This window comes from Gobio gobio, assembly GCF_949357685.1.
Source record: "Gobio gobio genome assembly, chromosome: 25".
NCBI classification, from domain to species: domain Eukaryota; kingdom Metazoa; phylum Chordata; class Actinopteri; order Cypriniformes; family Gobionidae; genus Gobio; species Gobio gobio.
The window spans coordinates 8,992,996-9,011,638 of record NC_137121.1 but is presented as its reverse complement, the minus strand read 5'-3'; the positions used below and the strand labels follow the sequence as shown (position 1 = coordinate 9,011,638).

Below are 18,643 nucleotides of genomic sequence, written 5' to 3'. Positions count from 1 at the left end.
CGTCCTCATGTACTCGTCCTCATTGTGTCATTTACTCGTCCTCATTGTGTCATTTACTCGTCCTCATGTACTCGTCCTCATTGTGTCATTTACTCATCCTCATAGTGTAATTTACTCATCCTCATGTACTCGTCCTCATTGTGTAATTTACTCGTCCTCATAATGTCATTTACTCATCCTCATGTACTCGTCCTCATTGTGTCATTTACTCGTCCACATGTACTCGTCCTCATTGTGTAATTTACTCATCCTCATGTACTCGTCCTCATTGTGTCATTTACTCATCCTCATGTACTCGTCCTCATTGTGTCATTTACTCATCCTCATAGTGTAATTTACTCATCCTCATGTACTCGTCCTCATTGTGTAATTTACTCGTCCTCATAATGTCATTTACTCATCCTCATGTACTCGTCCTCATTGTGTCATTTACTCGTCCACATGTACTCGTCCTCAATGTGTAATTTACTCATCCTCATGTACTCGTCCTCATTGTGTCATTTACTCGTCCTCATGTACTCGTCCTCATTGTGTCATTTACTCGTCCTCATTGTGTCATTTACTCGTCCTCATGTACTCGTCCTCATTGTGTCATTTACTCATCCTCATAGTGTAATTTACTCATCCTCATGTACTCGTCCTCATTGTGTAATTTACTCGTCCTCATAATGTCATTTACTCATCCTCATGTACTCGTCCTCATTGTGTCATTTACTCATCCTCATGTACTCGTCCTCATTGTGTAATTTACTCGTCCACATGTACTCGTCCTCATTGTGTAATTTACTCATCCTCATGTACTCGTCCTCATTGTGTCATTTACTCATCCTCATAGTGTAATTTACTCGTCCTCATGTACTCGTCCTCATTGTGTCATTTACTCGTCCTCATGTACTCGTCCTCATTGTGTCATTTACTCGTCCTCATAGTGTAATTTACTCGTCCTCATGTACTCATCCTCATTGTGTCATTTACTCGTCCTCATTGTGTCATTTACTCGTCCTCATAGTGTAATTTACTCATCCTCATGTACTCGTCCTCATTGTGTCATTTACTCATCCTCATAGTGTCATTTACTCATCCTCATGTACTCGTCCTCATTGTGTCATTTACTCATCCTCATTGTGTCATTTACTCATCCTCATGTACTCGTCCTCATTGTGTCATTTACTCGTCCTCATTGTGTCATTTACTCGTCCTCATTGTGTCATTTACTCGTCCTCATGTACTCGTCCTCATTGTGTCATTTACTCGTCCTCATGTACTCGTCCTCATTGTGTCATTTACTCGTCCTCATGTACTCATCCTCATTGTGTCATTTACTCGTCCTCATGTACTCGTCCTCATTGTGTCATTTACTCGTCCTCATAGAGTAATTTACTCGTCCTCATGTACTCGTCCTCATTGTGTCATTTACTCGTCCTCATAGTGTAATTTACTCATCCTCATGTACTCGTCCTCATTGTGTCATTTACTCATCCTCATAGTGTCATTTACTCATCCTCATGTACTCGTCCTCATTGTGTCATTTACTCGTCCTCATTGTGTCATTTACTCGTCCTCATTGTGTCCTTTACTCGTCCTCATGTACTCGTCCTCATTGTGTCATTTACTCGTCCTCATGTACTCATCCTCATTGTGTCATTTACTCGTCCTCATGTACTCGTCCTCATTGTGTCATTTACTCGTCCTCATGTACTCGTCCTCATTGTGTCATTTACTCGTCCTCATGTACTCGTCCTCATTGTGTCATTTACTCGTCCTCATAGTGTCATTTACTCATCCTCATGTACTTGTCCTCATTGTGTCATTTACTCGTCCTCATAGTGTCATTTACTCATCCTCATGTACTCGTCCTCATTGTGTCATTTACTCGTCCTCATTGTGTCATTTACTCATCCTCATGGTGTCATTTACTCGTCCTCATGTACTCGTCCTCATTGTGTCATTTACTCGTCCTCATTGTGTCATTTACTCGTCCTCATGTACTCGTCCTCATTGTGTCATTTACTCGTCCTCATTGTGTCATTTACTCATCCTCATAGTGTCATTTACTCGTCCTCATGTACTCGTCCTCATTGTGTCATTTACTCGTCCTCATTGTGTCATTTACTCGTCCTCATGTACTCGTCCTCATTGTGTCATTTACTCGTCCTCATTGTGTCATTTACTCATCCTCATTGTGTCATTTACTCGTCCTCATGTACTCATCCTCATTGTGTCATTTACTCGTCCTCATTGTGTCATTTACTCATCCTCATGTACTCGTCCTCATTGTGTCATTTACTCGTCCTCATGTACTCGTCCTCATTGTGTCATTTACTCGTCCTCATTGTGTCATTTACTCGTCCTCATGTACTCATCCTCATGTAATCGTCCTCATTGTGTCATTTACTCATCCTCATATACTCGTCCTCATTGTGTCATTTACTCGTCCTCATATACTCGTCCTCATTGTGTCATTTACTCATCCTCATGTACTCGTCCTCATTGTGTCATTTACTCGTCCTCATAGTGTAATTTACTCATCCTCATATACTCGTCCTCATTGTGTCTTTTACTCATCCTCATTGTGTCATTTACTCATCCTCATGTACTCGTCCTCATTGTGTCATTTACTCGTCCTCATTGTGTCATTTACTCATCCTCATGTACTCGTCCTCATTGTGTCATTTACTCGTCCTCATTGTGTCATTTACTCATCCTCATGTACTCGTCCTCATTGTGTCATTTACTCGTCCTCATGTACTCGTCCTCATTGTGTCATTTACTCGTCCTCATGTACTCTTCCTCATGTACTCGTCCTCATTGTGTCATTTACTCATCCTCATGTACTCGTCCTCATTGTGTCATTTACTCATCCTCATGTACTCGTCCTCATTGTGTCATTTACTCGTCCTCATGTACTCATCCTCATGTACTCGTCCTCATTGTGTCATTTACTCGTCCTCATGTACTCGTCCTCATTGTGTCATTTACTCATCCTCATTGTGTCATTTACTCATCCTCATGTACTCGTCCTCATTGTGTCATTTACTCGTCCTCATGCACTCATCCTCATGTACTCGTCCTCATTGTGTCATTTACTCATCCTCATGTACTCGTCCTCATTGTGTCATTTACTCGTCCTCATGTACTCGTCCTCATTGTGTCATTTACTCGTCCTCATGTACTCGTCCTCATTGTGTCATTTACTCATCCTCATGTACTCGTCCTCATTGTGTCATTTACTTGTCCTCATGTACTCATCCTCATGTACTCGTCCTCATTGAGTCATTTACTCGTCCTCATGTACTCATCCTCATGTACTCGTCCTCATTGTGTCATTTACTCGTCCACATGTACTCGTCCTCATTGTGTCATTTACTCATCCTCATGTACTCATACTCATTGTGTAATTTACTCGTCCTCATTGTGTCATTTACTCGTCCTCATGTACTCGTCCTCATTGTGTCATTTACTCGTCCTCATTGTGTATTTTACTCGTCCTCATTGTGTATTTTACTCGTCCTCATTGTGTATTTTACTCGTCCTCATTGTGTATTTTACTCGTCCTCATATTCTTTACAGTGCAATTATAATTAATGAGGACTTTTAATATTCAACTACATTGATCTGACTGTACTGACGCTGTTGAATGAGAACTGATCTGAGCTGGACAATGGCATCTTTTTTATATAACTGATTTATAGATGAAATTAACTAATCAATGATCTTTACAATAGAACTGAATCAACACTGACTAGCTGAAACTGTTACCAGGAAAAAGCTGCTTTGAACACAATCTGTACTGTATAAAGCGCTTTATAAATAAAGGTGACTTTAAGCTTCTGAACTTCTGAAGTTATAAAACAACTCTGTGAGAAAAACAAAAATTTAAATCATTATTCACTGATAATATAAGTGAGCTGCTGCATTCAGTCAATCACAAGAACTGAATCAGTCCGATTCATGAACAAATCATTCAGAATAGATCTTGCATAACTAGTGAACTAATGTCAAACACATTCCCGCGTACTGACATACTGAGAGTTTTTTAATTGGTTTCTCCATCTTAAATTCATTGTAAAGCACTTTGGTCAACCTTGGTTGTGTTTAATTACGCTCTATATATAAACACTGACTGATTGATTGATAGTTTTATGATGGTTTTTGTCATTCTAAAGCTTGGCATTAGCAGGCCTCATTTACTTTCATTATATTGAAAATAACTGAAAAGAAAAAATAATCGTTTGTGTTCCAGAGAAGACAAAGCCACACAGGTTTGGAATGACATCAGGGTGAGTAAATGTGAACTATCCCTTTAAAGAGTTTATAGTTCACATTCAAAAGTACTTCTCTACTGTTATCCTTACAAAACTAAGGAACATCTAGAACACATTCTTACTTACTTATAAAGTGGCAAGACCTCAACTATATGGGTTATAGCACCTCAGATGAGGGTTTGGGCACTGTGTGAACGTAGTTTCCAGAATTGAACAGAACTTATCTCACCTTGATCACCTCTCCAGCACTGTGCCCCAGAAAGGCAACGGTGTGATCGTTCTCGACAGCCACGGCCACTGCGGTCAGCAGGTTCTGCCTGGTGAAGACGGGACTGACCTTCAAGGCAAACTCCTGCCGACTGGCCAACGGAGATGGAAGAAAATCAGCTCCGCATTTATACTGGTTCACAATGTCTTTCTGCAAGATAACAAGGAGTAAAGGGAAACAGATACTTAAACACGAAATGTACAAAATGTACTTTTTAAATACATGTTCCTGGCCCTATCGTCTTGTTAATCTTTCATCAAAATATAATTGGCTCTGACTGAAAATGTCTACATTTTTCCTGGTGTTTTTCTTTCACTTCACCACCGAAGTAAAACAGGTTGAAAAAGCACATTTTGTACGTCTCTACTTTCCAGGTGCTGTATGTTAGGCACACAAAAAAATCATTAGCTCTCACAGCAGTTTTCAGGGATAATTTCAGGATGTACGCAGCTGTGAAATCACTCAAAAAATGTAGGGTTCTTATATAAAAAGAAAGCAGAAAGCATTTTAAAATTAGCAACAAATAAGCAAGTTGTGTCCTAAAAAGACTTTCTATTTTACATATTAGTTTTTAAATACTAATGTGTTTGATATATTATACAAGTTAGCAAGTAGAGGTGTGCGATACTGACAAAAAATTAGATATCGCTAACGATAATTAGACGGTACTTTTCAGAGTGTGTTCTCCAAAAGTTTGGGATATTCTTCATATTCTGCAGCAGTGACAAAAATGATCTTTTCCAACAAGTTTAAGTAGATTTGTACCTTTTATGGACTTTTTTTTTTTTTTACCTATTTAAATGCATGCATCATCTTTTGTGTCAAAACTCTTACATCAATACATCGAATTAGAATAATACAACACAATAGGGCTTTTACCAATCAAGTGAAATCAGTATCAACATAATTCATCTTTGCAATGCAGAGGAAACTGAGAAGTTGCACCTGAAGTGGGATTTAGACGCATTTACACAGACTGTTCAATGCAGCTCAGAGGGGACATGAATGCATTTTACCTGCAGTTACAAATGCATAAATCATGTTTTGATGTTTTAAACTAAAACATTGAATAGTTATATTTGAAATGATTTAAATGTAAAACTACTGTTAATCAGTGTTGTGCAGGTTACTTCCAAACTGTAATACATTATAGATTACTTGTTACGGTTATTCAAAAGTAATTCTTTACTGTACAATATTACTGTCTCAGAATTACTCTTACATTACTCCTGTATTACTTTTGAGTTACTTTCACCAAAATAACTACAGAAGTAGAACTTAACATTCTAAAATGACAAAATGTAGGTTACTAGAGCATTTTACATCCAGTAGAAGGCGATATGATGTAGCATAATGACTGTGGGCTATCCAGGCTACTAACAATATAATAGGCAAAGTGTAGGCTCAAGACAATGCAAGAAAGGATGAATCACAAACGATCCAAGTATTATCTGGCAATATCTGGGAATAGCTTGGGTCTATTCATATTAAGACAACAGAACTGTATGTAAACTCTAATGCCATGACAAGATGCACATTTGTTCTTTTCTTATTGTTGTCATTATTTTATTCTCTTTAAATTCAAGAGGTTCTCAACACAAAACCGTCATGCACAAAGTGCAAGAGATGCTTTTTTTTTATTGCTAGTGCTATTTTGGGACGTTGATAGTTCTTTCGGTTTTAGACAAAGTTGCATTTGACTGCATTTGACTATTACGTTCTTCTTGTCCTTATCTTTGACAAACTCGAAGTAATGCGCATACGTCCATCTCGCGAATGTACAGTCTTCTTCTGCCATCTTCATTCATTAAGCCTTGTTTACTTTCGTTTGGATCCGCAGCGCGCGCCTCCGCTGACTGCGCGCGCGCCTCGCCCGTTTGGGAAAGTGTTTATACTCGACACGCTCGCCGTTGTTCTATTCTTTGAAACGACAGAGCCTTTAACCCCTTAACTGTCACCCCCCCCTTTTTGAGAATACACATGAAAATGCACTATCCAAACTTAAAGGGCTGTAATTCAAGAATGCTTTGGAATATAGACCGATCTTGTTTTAAAGCAGACACTCGGCAGATTATTGCTGAAGTGAAAGACATTCCAAATATGAAAGTATGAAAAAGTTATGGAAGTTTAAATTTACTGTAAATGAAAAATACTTTACTAAATATTTTTCATTTTATATAAAATATATATTTTACAAAAATCTTTTAATCTAAAATTACTATAAAATCAAAGCCATATGTCTAACCAAGTTGTGTTCCAAATTTGAAGTTGATTTCACAAAAATTGAAGTTCCAATGAGATTTTGTTTTGGCGCAATACCAAAAATAGCCACCGGGTGTCATTGAAATTCCATGGATTGTTTTTTTTCCTGTAATTTTCTGTCCAAATGTCACTTCCATCACAAAACGGTCACCAAATATGGACCCTTGAGGCTCAGACCTTTCCGACGAAATGTGTTTTGTCACATATCATGGTCACATATGTTTTGTCATTTAAATATTTGGCGGAGGGTCATAATACATACACTGTTCGTTAGTTCCATAAAAAAGCTAAACATTGTTAGTTGTTAAACTGCAAAGAAATGACATTTCTGCTTCAAAACAGACGTTTGTGTCATCGATCAATGTTATGAAAAGCTGCTACTTACATCGTGTTTGACACATGGATCGTCTTTACTGGATGTGTAGGGACTCTCCACAACCAATGTGTCGTCAATCTTGCCTTTGTCCGTGTAGCAAGCGGTAACTATGGACAACAGTTTGTGGTTGATGCTTTTAAGGGGGTACATACACAGAGCTGATTCGGTGGCCCCTTCCTCTGAGCTAGCCACCACAAACAGGACTTTATCCCATTCCCGGACATTCCCGTACTCTCCGGATTCCGACATAGCCTGGGCCAGCTCTTTCCCCGGCTCAGTCAAATACGCGGCCTGGACTTTATTGTAGCGATTCTTCTGGCCGCAACTAAGCTGAAGCTCCGTGTACGAATAATAGTGATTGTCGTTCTCGCAGAGGCGCGAAACAAAAGTAAAGTTCTTGTTGTCTGTTCCACCGAGAGTGCGCGAAAAGAGGAAATAGACAAAGTTGTCATTTTTGAAGGCAAAGCGGAAGTCGTGCAGGTACTTGGGCACGAAGGGAACTGCCTGGACCGTAGACGCCTCGATGATGCTCTCGAACACGACCCAGTCACGATAGTTCTGCACGATTCTGGTGCTGATGAGTTTGGAGCTGTCCATGCTTCCATAGCCCTTCCCGACCAAAAAGACGTTGAATGGTTTATCGTCGATTTGGAGAGTGGCCATGACCCCCACAACGGAAACGTGCTCTTCAGTGCTGGCGGCGTAAGTCCGCTCCCCTTTGCTGTCGCTGTAGTATATCTGCTCTTTAACATTGGTGAGGTTGACCAGAGAGCATATTCCTCTGTACAAATTCCCACAGACTATCAGCGACCCGTTAGCCGAATGAACCAACAACAGTTTATTGGTGTTGTTGGTGTCTTTCAGGTCTTGGCAAGTAGACACTGGAGGTGTGCAACCCCTTGCATCCTTCTTGGGCCCCGTTTCAGCTCTGGCCTCAAGGTTCAATGAAGAGTCCAATTGATAAATAGCATTGACCGCACCCAGGTAAACACGCCCGGTCTGGGAGTCCCGTGCCACGTTATTGATGGGCGTGTCTGTGGAAAACTCGAGGATGGGCTCTTCGGAGGATGCAGCGGTTACTTGTAGCACCAGTAGGACCGCTGGTAACCAGGTGGCCATTGCTGTAAAAAGAAAGAGTTTGAATTAGGACAAATGACAAAACGAGTTGAGATGTTGGGGTGCGGTGACTATAAAGATGTTATTTCGTTCCCCGCCAGCATTAAAAAAATAAATAAAGAAAAGTTTCCAGCCACCACCAGCGTTTTTTATCATTTTCAAATGCATTTTGTGGCCCCCCGAATAATTTGTTGTATGAATATCTGAATACGCAATATATCAAAAGAAAAAACAGCAAAAGAAAAAAAAAAACCAGATAAAGAAATATATTTTTATTCTAGCTTCATGCCTTCTTTTTTTTAATCAACACTTGAATGTGGGTAAGATTAAGTTAAATGTTTAATGTAAGTTAAATGTAAGTTTAAGTTACAGTCCAAAGACTGTAGCAATGCTTTTATCGCTTGTTTCTGCTACTTGTTTTGCCTGTGTTTTGATCTGGAGATTCTCTACTCTTTCAAGAAGATGCATAATAGCGCCCCCCCTACCGTATAACAGTGAAAACACGGAAAGCCAGAAGATTCCGTCAATGGCGGGAAACATAGGCTGAATCCGAACAACCACCTAGCAACACCCTAGATACCACCCAGAACACCATAAAAACCCACTAGACAAGCCTAGCAACCCCCTAAAACACTCTAGAATCTCTCTAGAACATACCCCCCCCCCCCCCCCCAGCAAACACCTAGAAACCACCCAGAGCATCACAGAAACTCTGTAGAACAGCATAAAGCAACCACCCAAAACACCACAAAAACTCACTAAAACATTCTAGCAACACCCTAGAAACCACACACAACATCATAACAACCCCTCAGAACATCCTAGGAAAGAGTTAATTAGTAGTCCTTGCTAAGGTAGACATCACTATTATTTTGTTCATAAGCTCTAGAACCCTAGAAACTACCCAGAACACCACAAAACCTACTAAAACATCCTGACAACCCAATAGAACACCCTAGCAACACCCTAGAAAGCACCCAGAACACCACAGAAACCCACTAGAACATCCTAGAAACCACCCAGAACACCATAAAAACCCACTAGAAAAGCCTAGCAACCACCTAAAACACAATTAAAGCCCGCTAAGACATCATGGCAACCCCTAGAACACTCTAGAATCTCTCTAGAACATACCCCCCCCCCCAGCAACCACCTAGAAACCACCCAGAGCATCACAGAAACTCTGTAGAACAGCATCGCAAGGCAAACACCCAAAACACCACAAAAACTCACTAAAACATCCTAGCAACACCCTTGAAACCACACACAACACCATAACAACCCCTCAGAACATCCTAGGAAAGAGTTAATTAGTAGTCCTTGCTAAGGTAGACATCACTATTATTTTGTTCATATGCTCTAGAACCCTAGAAACCACCCAGAACACCATAAAAACCCACTAGAAAAGCCTAGCAACCACCTAAAACACAATTAAAGCCCGCTAAGACATCATGGCAACCCCTAGAACACTCTAGAATCTCTCTAGAACATACCCCCCCCCCCCCAGCAACCACCTAGAAACCACCCAGAGCATCACAGAAACTCTGTAGAACAGCATCGCAAGGCAAACACCCAAAACACCACAAAAACTCACTAAAACATCCTAGCAACACCCTTGAAACCACACACAACACCATAACAACCCCTCAGAACATCCTAGGAAAGAGTTAATTAGTAGTCCTTGCTAAGGTAGACATCACTATTATTTTGTTCATATGCTCTAGAACCCTAGAAACTACCCAGAACACCACAAAACATCCTAAAACATCCTAACAAACACCTAGAACCCACCAACAACCCCTTAGAACACCCTAGCAACACCCTAGAAACCCCCCAGAACACCACAGAAACCCACTAGAACATCCTAGAAACCACCCAGAACACCATAGAAACTCCCTAGAACACAGCAACCCCTCAGAACATCCTAGTAACCTAGTAAAATAGGCATTACTGTAAAAAGACAGGTTTTGAATTTGAAACCATGTGCACAAAGTTAACGCACAAACACATTATTGCTACTACAGTTGTTGAAGGTCACTACAAGTTGCCTTGACCACGGTGCTCAATCTCTCAGCCCCATTCATCCCTTCGGAAAAACATTCTTCAAATTAAAAAGCCTAACGTAGCTCAAACCTGGGCGGCTGTTTTATGATGTTAACCTGCCATTCCCTGGAGTTCCATCTACGCTGCGAAGTGATAACGCACTCGCCCTGAGGGTTGAGTTAATTTCAGCTCTCACATTCATTTACATAAAAACCCCTGCCCTTCTATTGGCAGTTTTCATCTTTTTTCCCTTCTCCCTGCTGATCACGAAGCTCATTTATTACAAATTCCATTTCTTCACGTAAATGTAGCTGCCCTTTTTAGTTCATACCCTTAAACAATTCTTTTTAATTTGGAATGGTGGCTTAAATTAGTTTGCGTTGTTTGCCCTCTTTTCGGGAAGTGGTTTGTTATTCTTTTACTTTGTCCTAAGGACGTTTTAGCTCTTGTATGATTTGTTTCAGCAGTACTTTAGGTGAAACTCAGCTATAGATTAGACACCTCAAGTGTGGCCAATCACCAATAAATCACCAATGAGATCTCTGCAATGTCTGAGTTGTTTCTCCTAGACAGTAAAAGAGACTTTGAATGTGTTTGAAAGTGTGACCAATCCTGTAGGGAAGAATAACACTTTTTTTTAACGTCTCAATTGTTTCTACTAAGGAGCAGAGAGATTAAATGGACAGAAAATCAAGACTTTTGCTTGATTTAAAAGTTTACCTGAAGAAAAGAACAAAATAATCACAAAAGAAGTCTCTGTAACGTCTCAGTTGTATCTCCTAAACAGCAATCAGTTTAATTGAAGACTTTTACTTTGGTGTGAAAGTGTGACTGACCCTATAGGAGAGAAAAATCACCAATGAGACTAAATGGAAAGCAAATTGAGATCTTTACTTCTGTCTGAATGCATGAATGACCCGGTTTGTAAAGCAACAAGATCTATGTAATACCTCAATTGTTTCTAGACGTAAATTAAATTGAGAGCAAAATCAGACCTTTGCTTCTGTATGAAGTAAGACAGACCCAGTATTAGAGAAAAATCACAAATTTCCGTTTGTCTCGGAAAGTTAAGAGATTAAATGGCAGGATAATCGAGACTTTTTTCTTGTGTCCAAAGTGTGACTGACCCTGTAGAAGAAAAACAAAAACAACGAGTGCAAATGGAGATTTTGCTTAAATCTCCCGATTCTCTGATTATTTCCCTGAGAAAAAGACCCTAGAAATCTCATGAATCTCCTCTAAAGTTTTAGAAGATATCCAGATTGAATTTTCCAAATCAAAAGTCAATATAAACTCAAACATTTCTCATCAAAGTCTCTCAAAACCAAATGATCTGAGCTATCGTAGACATCTTCTCCATCTACTCTTTCTGTCAACAGTTGTTGAGGAATCTGAGGTGAAACATCTAGACAGTTGATGCTGAAATTAGAACTCCATCAACTTTCCTAAGCTATGAAAGAGCATTCAGATTTTGCTCAAAGATTTACCATGAGATTGGGTTTAGGAGCACTATAGGAGCAAAGACCATCTCAATGCATCTGCCTGCAGGTGCTTGAAAGGAATCATATAATATTTAACCTCTAATCTAGGATGATAAATGACAGCATTTACTGACAGCGCTAGACCTGAAAGGACATTTCAGCAGCTCTAACTCAATACTGAGCTCATGGACACAAAGGAAATGGGACGTGGACATATAGATCAGCGACAGAGACTTCGCTTAAGAATCACACATATATCTTCAGGGATCCAATTACCTTGACATGTGTGTTCGTAATGCAGGACAGAAGGTCAAGACACACTGGCCTGCGTCCATTAATTCCGTTATGGCCGTCAGCATGGAGAGCAGCCTTGGAGAAAACTTAGCCGTCTGTCTCAATTAAGGCAAATGACAAAACGCAGAATTCAGATGCTATTTGTTGGGGTGTTGAGTTTGGTGGTTAAGCAAGTATAAAGGGGAGGTCAATTAGTAGCGCTTGCTAGGGCAAACACTTTTACTACTATTCCTTATACTTAAGGTGTGATCACACTTACAACTTCCACTTGTTAAACAATAAAATCAAATCTCTTACACCATGTCCTAACCAGACTTGATGCAACCAAATCTTTACCAGAGTTTTGTCCTAGAACACCCTAGACACCTGATAATACACACTGGCAACCTCACAAAACCCCCTAGAAACCACAGAAAGCCCAATAAACCCTTTAGAACATCAAAGTAACCACACAGAACACAATAGAAAGCTCACAGAACCCCCTATAAACCACAAAAAGCCATAGAAATCCATTTGAACACAGTACCACCCACATAGAACAACCTAGAAACCACAGAGAACACACTTAACAACCACACTGAACACACTAGAAACCCCTTAGAACACTCTAAAAAACAAAAAAAGTCCTAGAAACCCCTTTGAACACCTCAGCACCCACATAGAACACCCTAGAAACCCCGCTAGAACACATTAACAACCACACAGAACACACTAGAAACCCGGCTAGAACACATTAGCACCCACATAGAACACACTAGAAACCCTGCTAAAACACATTAACAACCACACAGAACACACTAGAAACCCGGCTAGAACACATTAGCACCCACATAGAACACACTAGAAACCCCGCTAAAACACATTAACAACCACACAGAACACACCAGAAACCCCGCTAGAACACATTAGCAACAACAAAGAACACACTAGACACCACAAAAAGCCCTAGAAACCCATTTGAACACCCTAGCACCCACATAGAACACACTTAACCACACAGAACACACTAGAAACCCGGCTAGAACACATTAGCACCCACATAGAACACACTAGAAACCCCGCTAAAACACATTAACAACCACACAGAACACACCAGAAACCCCGCTAGAACACATTAGCAACAACAAAGAACACACTAGACACCACAAAAAGCCCTAGAAACCCATTTGAACACCCTAGCACCCACATAGAACACACTTAACCACACAGAACACACTAGAAACCCCTTAGAACACACTAGAAACCACAAAAAGTCCTAGAAACCCCTTTGAACACCCCAGCACCCACATAGAACACACTCGAAACCCCGCTAGAACACATTAGCAACCACACAGAACACACAAGAAACCATAAAAAGCCCTAGAAACCCATTTGAACACCCTAGCGCCCACATAGAACACCCTAGAAACCCTCAGAACACCATTTCAAACATTCAAAACACCCTATAAACATAGAACAATGGCAACTATTCAGAAAACTTTAAAAAAACCCTCAGAACACCCTAGTGATGACCCAGAACACCTAGCAATCATAGACACCACATAGAATGCCATAGAAACCCTATTAAAAACAACACCATATAAACCACACAGAACACCCTAGAAACCCGATAATACACATTGACAAACTCAAAGAACACCATAGAACCCCGATAATACACATTGGCAATCTCACAGAACACCCTAAAAAACCTGATAATACACATTGGCAACCTCACAGAACACCCAAGATATCATGGAAAGCACTTGAAACCCCTTAGAACACCATATAAACCACATAGAACACCCTAGAAACCCGATAATACACATTGGCAAACTCACAGAACACCCTAGAAACTCGATAATACACATTGGCAACCTCACAGAACACCCAAGATATCATGGAAAGCACTTGAAACCCTTTAGAACACCATATAAACCACATAGAACACCCTAGAAACCCGATAATACACATTGGCAAACTCACAGAACACCCTAGAAACCCGATAATACACATTGGCAAACTCACAGAACACCCTAGAAACTCGATAATACACATTGGCAACCTCACAGAACACCCTAAAAAACTCGATAATACACATTGGCAACCTCACAGAACACCCTAAAAAAACCGATAATACACATTGGCAACCTCACAGAACACCCTAGATATCATGGAAAGCACTTGAACCCCTTAGAACACCATATAAACCACATAGAACACCCTAGAAACCCAATAATACACATTGGCAACCTTACAGAATACACTAGAAACCACAGAAAGCACTTGAAACCCCTTAGAACACCATACAAACCACATAGAACACCATAGAAACCCGATTATACACATGGGCAACCTCACAGAACACCCTTGATATCATGGAAAGCACTTGAAACCCCTTAGAACACCATATAAACCACACAGAACACCCTAGAAACCCCCAGAACACCATTTCAAACATTCAAAACACCCTATAACCATAGAACAGTGGCAACCATTCAGAACACTTTAAAAACCCTCAGAACACCCTAGTGATGACCCAGAACACCTAGCAATCATAGACACCACATAGAATGCCATAGAAACCCCATTAAAAACAACACCATATAAACCACATATAACACCCTAGAAACCCGATACTTAAAACCCTATAATCCATACTTAATAACCTAACATCTAAGGTCAAGTAAAAAGTAAAAGCTGATTTTTCACATGATTGAACATTATCACAGCACACAACATACATTCCCACTGACTAAAGTGCATGCAGGTCTTATGAAACGAACAGCTGATATCTGGGGCAAAGCAGTTTCTTGGCTGAAGGGCGGAAAAATAAAAAGGCTCCGCGCTCCCTTGTTTGAGCACGATGAAAGACAAAAACCTTTTTATTAAAACATGTAGAGGGAAACTTTTCTCTGACACAAACTTCTTCGAGAGACAGAGTCTTTAAACTCTGATTAGGGCGACCGAATTCCTGCTCGGTCTCTCTCATTGTACTGCATGTAGCTTCAAAGATTCATTTGCTTATGCATGCAAATCGCTCACATCCAGCCCCAAAAACCGTCTGTTGCCATACAAATTCCCTCAGATGTGCGGTTATAGGTCATCGCGTGTGGATCCGGTCTCCTGTCCCCGCGCGGCGGGCTCTTTCATCCATCACACGCGCCGTTAATCCGGCTGCTAATCCTAAAATTTGCGCAGGATCAAAGTCCTGCGGCTCGACATCACGCAATACCGGCGCAGCAGGGCTCAACACCGACCGGCTCAGAGCCACTGCGGCCCACTCCATCAGGACACAGCGCCTCATCACAGTTACACTGAGTTGCCGATGGATAACAAACTCCTTTTCATTTACCTGACGACAGATACTGAATTAGCCGAGGGCAAACGTGGTCTCAAAACGTGTTAATAAATAATAGCGAAACAAGTAATGCACTAATGAAGCAAAAACATCTGGAGGAATCCAAGCGGAGAGCCAGGAGTGTTAAATTATAACTGTACTGAAGAACAGAGGGGTTTACCTCCAGGAGAGAGACAGAGAGAGAGAAAAGAAGACTCATTAGCGTAGGTTTATTATTGCCTGAGAGAGATAATCCCGTTTTCTCCTCAGTCAGGCGAAGGAACAAAACACCTTCAGCTCGGCGCTGCATTACGAAACAGGCGTCTGCAGGAAAAGCGGCCTTGTTAGATCTCGCAAGCTCACAGATTCACTGCCTGACGCTTCAAGGCAAGTCCACACGTGTCTTTCACCTGCGCCACTGAAGATTACAGGACACCGTCGGGTGCAAGCTGTCAGATTCACACAAAGCCACGTCTCGAACAGAAAGAAAGGACCCAAACGCAGAATGGAGTTATTAGAGGTCTGCACAGAACTTGTGTTTTTATTAAAGATGGAGGCTGAGGGGTAGTAAAACGTGCTCTAACATCTGAAGGCAACTGACACAAAATAAAAATAATAATACAGAAAAAAAGTTATACAAAAAAAGGAGAGAAAATAATCTCGTTGAATAAAGACCAAGCCTGTAGCACTCCTCTCAGAAACTGAAGCCTCCGCACCTCGATCGCCCCCAGTATAGCTCATAAGCCCCGCCCCTCCGTGTTTTCTAATGCTGCGTTCACACCAAACACGAATAGAGCGTCAGGAGCGAGTGATTTCAATGTTAAGTCAATGGAAAGGCGCGTTGACGCGCGTCTGGAGGTCAGGCGGCCGATGGACGCGATTCTGCCTCGTTCGCGAATTTGACGCAAATTGAGCGTCTTGCCCGTTGCGCGCAAGTGGTGCTTTTTGTGCATTCACGCGTTTGAAGCGAATTTGGGTCTGACGCCCGAGTTGAAAATTTGTAACTTTGTCAATTCGCGCCGCGTTAGCCAATCAGGAGCATGCTTGCTGCTGCCACATGGTAAAGAAACGTGATGAGAAACCCCACATAATTAAAAATACTACTATTGTGTCACAAAAAGACTTTTTCAGGTGAGAATGTAGTTGTTTAAAGCTCAAATCTGTGGTTTATTTATAAAGAGAGCACCTATTTAAAAAAAAAATGATCTTGCGTTTTTGGAGTTTTGAGATCCAGGCGATCAGCGCTCATAACCCCGGCGAGAGCAGCCTTTCCTCGGCCAGTCCTTCTGACGTTTGCCACTGGCTCTGATGTCCTGTAGTGGTTCGTCTTGTGTGGATCTAACGGGCGATCTTTGGTGTCATGAATCTATAATTTGTTGTCTGCCAAATCATTTTGACTGAGAGCAAAGAGAAGTTTCATAAAAAATTTTTTTAGGATGACAAAAAAAAAAAAGGATTTAAATATACATGCAGTGAAGATAATGTAGGTAGTGCATTGCCTGAACCACATTTGTGTGGCTATTAATGTTTAATATATTTTTTTAATGAAAATAAAAAGAAGCAGAGTGGTGTTTTATGACATTTCTCCTGGAGCGCCTTGAACGTGCGTCTATTTCGCTTTAAGTGCTCGATTTATATGCGCATCCAATTAGCTGTGGACACGCGAATGGATTCAAAATGTCAAGCGTCCAAATAGTTGTGATTTTGACGATCTATTCGCGTTTGGTGTGAACGCAGCATAATGGACGCGAGACAAACGAAACAATCAAATTACACTTCAAAGCATTTTTCCCCAAATTTGGTGTCTGTCATTGTTGGCAGTTTTTATCACGATGATTTAATTTCAAGAGTTCGTTTTTTAAATAAGTTAAGTTTTAGTTAGTTATTTGATGCTATAAAAACGGGTGAGATTGACGGCTTCTCTGAGTGAAGTTGTCACTGAGGCACTAACAGACTTTTTTCGAGACTTTTTTTTCAAGACTTTTTTTTCGAACTGTTTATTTCACACCAACATAATTAATTGTTCTGCATCTGCGAGAGTGTGGGCGGGCTTTTGATATCGCGGCTCTACTTCCTGCTCTCTACTGCGCAACTCCGGTCCTGAGATCACTACTGCGCAGACTCTGTGCTAAATCTGTGCAAAATGTCAGCGCCATATTCAGACCTCTGGAGGCTTCAGTTACTTCAGCGGAAGCAAATGAAGTCGCATAGTCCATATTTTTTTATGGCCAATGATAAAGATGAAAGCAATAACTAACTAACTAACTAACTAACTAACTAACTAACTAACTAACTAACTAACTAACTAACTAACTAACTAACTAACTAACTAACTAACTAAACAAATAAATAAAAATAATAAAACAAATTAATAATGAAAAAAAAAAGACAAAAATAATATTATTATAATAATACTTATAATAACAATATATAACTAGAAACAAACTTTAGTTGGCTTAAGAAAGCCTGACCAGAAATTTTAAATAAGGTTTAAAAGTTTAAAGTTTGAAGGTTTATAAATAATGGTTTATAATAATAATAATAATTTGTTACATTTATATAGCGCTTTTCTAGGTACTCAAAGCGCTTTACATAGAAGGGTGAATCTCCTCAACCACCACCAATGTGCAGCACCACCTGGATGATGCAACGGCAGCCATATTGCACCAGAACGCCCACCACACACCAGCTGATGGTGGAGAGGAGACAGAGTGATGAAGCCAATAATATATATATATATATATATATGGGGATCATTAGGAGGCCATGATGGACAGAGGCCAATGAGCAAATTTGGCCAGGATGCCGGGGTTACACCCCTACTCTTTATCAAAGGGATTTTTAATGACCACAAAGAGTCAGGACCTCGGTTTATCATCTCATCTGAAGGATGGTGCTTGTTACAGTGTAGTGTCCCCATCACTATACTGGGGTGTTAGGACCCACACAGACCACAGGGTGAGCACCTCACTAACATTTCTACCAGCAGCATCCTAGTTTTCCCAGTTGGTCTCCCATCCAGGTACTGACCAGGCTCAGCCCTGCTTAGCTTCAGTGGGAAACCAGTCTTGGGCTACAAGACTGCTGTATTTATCTATACAAAATGAAATAAATACATAAATAAACTGAACCAATCATATTTTTTTAAGTTTGAATAATGTAAAGCTGCAGTCCGTAACTTTTTGCGCTCTAGCGGTTAATAAACAGAACTGCATGCGT

At 40.5% G+C, this 18,643-nt stretch overlaps 1 protein-coding gene across 2 annotated transcripts in view; it reads right to left on the bottom strand.

The window, feature by feature from the left end:
• Positions 1-8,290, bottom strand: part of plxnb2b (plexin b2b) — a gene marked incomplete at its 5' end in the record, with an annotated part of 62,495 nt that extends 54,205 nt beyond the window's left edge. For both annotated transcript variants that reach the window (XM_079809419.1, XM_079809420.1), the window contains 2 exons: positions 4,495-4,683; positions 7,181-8,290. In XM_079809419.1, coding sequence (XP_079665545.1) covers positions 4,495-4,683; positions 7,181-8,290 — 1,299 coding nt within the window. The remainder of the gene's footprint in view (positions 1-4,494; positions 4,684-7,180) is intronic.
• Positions 8,291-18,643: the final 10,353 nt, after the last annotated feature.